General features: G+C 57.1%; 1 protein-coding gene across 1 annotated transcript; it reads right to left on the minus strand.

The window, feature by feature from the left end:
• Positions 1–572: 572 nt before the first annotated feature.
• On the minus strand, positions 573–2,627 carry LOC119291422 (heavy metal-associated isoprenylated plant protein 3-like). Its single transcript, XM_037570180.1, has 4 exons — positions 2,327–2,627; positions 1,881–2,215; positions 1,682–1,763; positions 573–1,568 (listed from the first exon to the last, which is right to left on the minus strand). Exons 1-4 carry the CDS (start codon positions 2,457–2,459, stop codon positions 856–858), a joined length of 1,263 nt encoding a protein of 420 aa, XP_037426077.1. The 5' UTR covers positions 2,460–2,627; the 3' UTR covers positions 573–855.
• Between the last annotated feature and the right edge of the window lie 1,668 nt (positions 2,628–4,295).

The raw sequence follows: 4,295 nt of genomic DNA on the forward strand, positions 1-4,295 counted from the left end.
GAAAATATCAAAACCTACTGCCGTCCAACACACACAGTACACACACACATACACAGAATAATTCCAAAAATATGCAAAGCACGCAGAATAATTCCGAAAATATCCAAAAGGAAATATCAACACCGGGAGAATATTCCAGATCGAGCGAGCGGCGTAGGTGTACCCCATGCCGGTGCGTAGCTATCCATCCTCCCGGGCGCCGCGTCGGACCGACGACGCGGGAAGGAGCACAACACCAATTTTGCCGCCACCATCCATCAGATCCTTCGTTACCATCAAGGCCAACAATTAAATGCCTGCAATTTTTCTTGCCCGTCACGACTCACGGTCCAATCAACGAGGATCACTGCCCGCAGTTAATCGCTTCTTAATGTGGAAATCTTCGCCGGTTCAATTGTCTCGACCGACGATTGATCACCACGTCGCTCTCACATCGACGACAGGGGCGGCGACCCAGGCTAGATTAAGCAAAACCGGTCCACGATTCAACGCCTAGCTCGCCACCAACGAGCGCGCACGCAATTTGCGACCCATTCGTCGATCTCATTCACCTCTTAATTTAGCGGAACAACTGGGTTAAAATCAAATTAATTAACCAATGGAGCTCGTGGCAGGAACGAACAATGGTCGATCAGCTGCAGAGACAGCGGAGGAAAGGCAGGGGGAACCAAAATTTGATCGGAGGCACGCATCGGTTCATGGATGGATGCCTCTGATCCGCGTAACTAGAGCTAAGCTAAGCTAGTGGAGAGCCTCGTCGCTGTCTGCTACTATGTCAGCATTGCTCTTCTCCCGGCCGGCCGGACGGCGCAGGTCGTCGGCGCTGATGAATGAGTTTTCGGGCGGCGGGTCACGTCACATGACGGAGCACGAGTTGGGGTTCTCGTCGCTGAACATCTGCGGAGGCGGCGCCGTGTCGAAGTGGTAGGGCGGCGGGTACGACGGCTGGTACGCCTGGGGGTTGGGGTTCTCCTGCTGGTAGTAGCCGCCGCTGGGGTGGTGTTGCTGCTGGTAGTAGCCGCCGGCCTCTCTTGGTTGCTGGTAGTAGCCGCCGGATTCGCCGCCCGGGTGTTGCTGCTGGTAGTAGCCGCCGGAGTTCGCGCTGGGGTGCTGTTGTTGTTGGTAGTAGCCGCCGGCGCCGGCGTACCCCGCGCCGTCGGCATTGCCGCCATAGGGGCTGTAGTAGCTGGGCGGGGGGCCCTGCGGCTGCGGGTACGGGACTTGGCCGTACGGCGAGACGTGGTGCGTCCTCGGCTGGACCGGCGCGGGCGCCACGGACGCCGCGGCGGACGCCATGGACGGGCCCGTCACCTCGATGCCTTTCCCCTTGTCCTGGCTCATGACGACGTGGTCACCGCCCGCCGCTTTGTCCTTCTTCTTCTCGCCGTCGCCGGCGCCCTTGTCCTTCTTCTCGTCGCTGCCGCCCTTGTCCTTCTTGCCGGGCGCGACGGCCTCGACGGCGCGGTTGAGCTTCTTCGTGAGATACGCCACCATGGCGGGGACGTCCATGGTCCCCGTGACCTTCACCTCGTCCTTGGCATTGCCCTCCAGCTCCACATGCTTGACCCCTGGAAGAGACAAGACACACAGAACATCGTCAATTTCGAACGGAAGATACAAAATTAACAGCAGAACAAACCGCGAATTCGAAGAATTTAGAAGAAACCCAGCAAAACCGCACCTTTGATTTTGTAGATTCGGCGCCTGATGCGGTCGGCGCAGCCGTCGCAGTGGAGGCGGATCTTGAGCAGCACCGTGGTCTCCTGCGAAAGCAAAATCGAAGCGGAGACATTGTGAGCCGCAAGGTCGGTGGGACGGGCGTGGTGGTTGGGAGCAGAGTATTGCGTGGGGGTAGGATTTGCTGCTGCTTGTGTACCGACCTGGAGCTCCGTGGGTTTCTTCTCCTCTGTGTGGGTGGGCGGTTGCTTCTTCGCCGCGTCTTCCTCTTTGGGCGGCTGCGGCTTGGAGGAGCCGGGCTTATCCCCCTTGTCGGCTCCGCCGCCCCCCTTGTCGGGATTCTCCTTGTCGGGGCTCTTCTTCTCGGCCGCGGCGGGGGCTGCTGGGGGCTTGGCCGGGCCGGCGCCGGCGCCGGAGGAGACGATCTCGACGGGCTTCTTGGTGCGGGACTCGATCCTCGCCTTGAGCGCGGCCGCGTCGGCCGTCCCCGCCACGACGACCCTGTTCGACGCCGCGTCCGCCACCACCGCCTGCACGCCTGCGCGACAAGTCCAGACAAGCACACGAATCAGCCACCAGACTAACACAAAATGCAGAGAAGGGAGCACGGGAGCAGGGAAATTGGCGGCGGGATGGAGCGGGCGCGTACCAGGCATGCTCTTGATGCTGTTGCGGACCTTCTTGGCGCAGCCGGCGCAATGCAAGACCATCTTGAGCACGACCGGCGGCGGCGGCTCGGCGGCGCCGTCGACGCCGCCGGGAGCCTCCTTCCCCGCCCCCATAGAAACCGAGGAGGCTAGCTAGCTACGCTCTGTGGCTCTCCGAGGCTTCTGGACTCTTCTTCTCTAGCTCCTTCTCCGGGTCTCCTACACGTGTTGGCGCGAGCGAGCAGGGGAGCGTGGGTGTTTTGACGGCGCGGGCTCTGCGAGAAAAACCAAGCGGAACGAGAACGAAACAAAACGGCAGTGCGGCGCGGGCGGGGATAAATAGGCGGGGGGAAGGAAAGGTCCGGAGGTAGAAGGCAAGGCGGCGGGGCCCGCGCGTCAGGCGGTGCCGGCCGCCCGATCCGATCCACATCCGCGGTGCGCGTGGCGGTAAGTTTCTGCCCGCTGCTGCTGCTGCTGCTGCTGGCGGGTGGGGAGTGCGGGTTACGCCCGCTCACCTGGGACGTCATCACCGCGTTGAGTTGACCGGTGTTACCGTCGCCGCGGCTGGCAATGTCATGCCATGTAAAGGTGAACCCGTCATTGCGCTCCCTTTTCCTCCACCGGTCGGATTGCCTGGCTATAGCTAGCCAAATCGTAGCGCACGCGCAATGGAGTGGCTTTCTGATTACAAAAGGGTTTTCTTTCCTTTTTCCAAAGTCTAAACACGGCGAGGGCTGTCCTTTTGGCCTTTACATTGTTTTCGTATAGACGTCATGACAGACGATCTTGAATTTTGATTCAACTTCTATACATGTTTGCGTGTCACTGAACGATAGGTGTTTGCGGTATAGTAGCAGCTCTATATTTTTTTTCTCGATCGAGTTTTGGACATGCCTGACCGGACCCCACAAGGCTACACGAGCAAACAAAAGACCTCATCTCTGATTGATGATGTCGTTAAGTCACCTCTTTCTCGAAACCAGCAATGATTAACATCAGAGGGTTATCACTTATCTTGTTGACGCCTCTATCTTTTTTTTCGCGAGAAAAATTTCGATCTATTTATCTTCAATCATGGCAGTACAACGAGTACCAGAAATAATAGAAATTACATCCAGATCCGTAGACCACCTAGCGACAACTACCAGCACTGAAGCGAGCCGAAGGCGCGCCGCCGTCATCGCCCCTCCATCGCCGGAGTCGGGCATAACTTGTTGTAGTAGACAGTCGGGAAGTCGTCGTGCTAAAGCCCCGTAGGACCAGCGCACCAGAACAGCAACCGTCGCAGATGAAGAATAACGTAGATCAGAAAAATCCAATCCGAAGACACACAAACGTAGACGAACAACGACGAGATCCAAGCAAATCCACCAAATATAGATTCGCCGGAGACACACCTCCACACGCCCACCAACGATGCTAAACGCACCGCCGAAACGGGGGCTAGGCGGGGAGACCTTTATTCCATCTTCGGGGAACCGCCGCCGTCTCGTCTTCCTGAGCAGGACACAACCTCTAGCAAAACTGAAAGAAACGATTAAAAACGGAGCCCTCCCGCCGACCCTTGCCGAGATCCACTGCGCCCCATGGCCCTAAGGCCATCGGAGAGGAGGCGGACCTGGGCGACGGCGACGGAAGGCAAAAACCCTAACTTTTTGTGGAGAAGAAGGAGGAGGCGGCGGCTACAAAGGATGGCGTCAAATCCTGATTTTTTTTGCGGAAGTTAGCTTTCATGGATATTTGATGCCAGTTACACATACAACATTATTATTCTATCATAGCCTACATGGAATTAAAGTTTATCCCTTTTGAAAGAAGAATAGGGATGATAGTTGACGCCTCTATCTTGTTCTAGCCGTCTCTCTAACCCTCATCGTTCCGGATCTAGGGGCGTGGTCATGGCCCCACAAAAATTGTAAAAGTTACTCTCCTAGACACTCCGTCCATTCTTAATTTTTTTCCAAAGTTTCT

The sequence above is a fragment of the Triticum dicoccoides genome, chromosome 4B, assembly GCF_002162155.2.
Source record: "Triticum dicoccoides isolate Atlit2015 ecotype Zavitan chromosome 4B, WEW_v2.0, whole genome shotgun sequence".
Taxonomy (NCBI): Eukaryota; Viridiplantae; Streptophyta; class Magnoliopsida; order Poales; family Poaceae; genus Triticum; species Triticum dicoccoides.

What these genes read in the sequence shown, in the direction of transcription:
- LOC119291422 (XM_037570180.1), bottom strand. Translation starts at nt 2,459, where the DNA reads ATGGGGGCGGGGAAGGAGGCTCCCGGCGGCGTCGACGGCGCCGCCGAG. An exon ending in CAGCATCAAGAGCATGCCTG is followed by an intron (nt 2,216 to 2,326) that starts GTACGCGCCCGC and finishes CTTGTCGCGCAG; the next exon opens with GCGTGCAGGCGGTGGTGGCG. An exon ending in CCGAATCTACAAAATCAAAG is followed by an intron (nt 1,569 to 1,681) that starts GTGCGGTTTTGC and finishes TGTCTCTTCCAG; the next exon opens with GGGTCAAGCATGTGGAGCTG.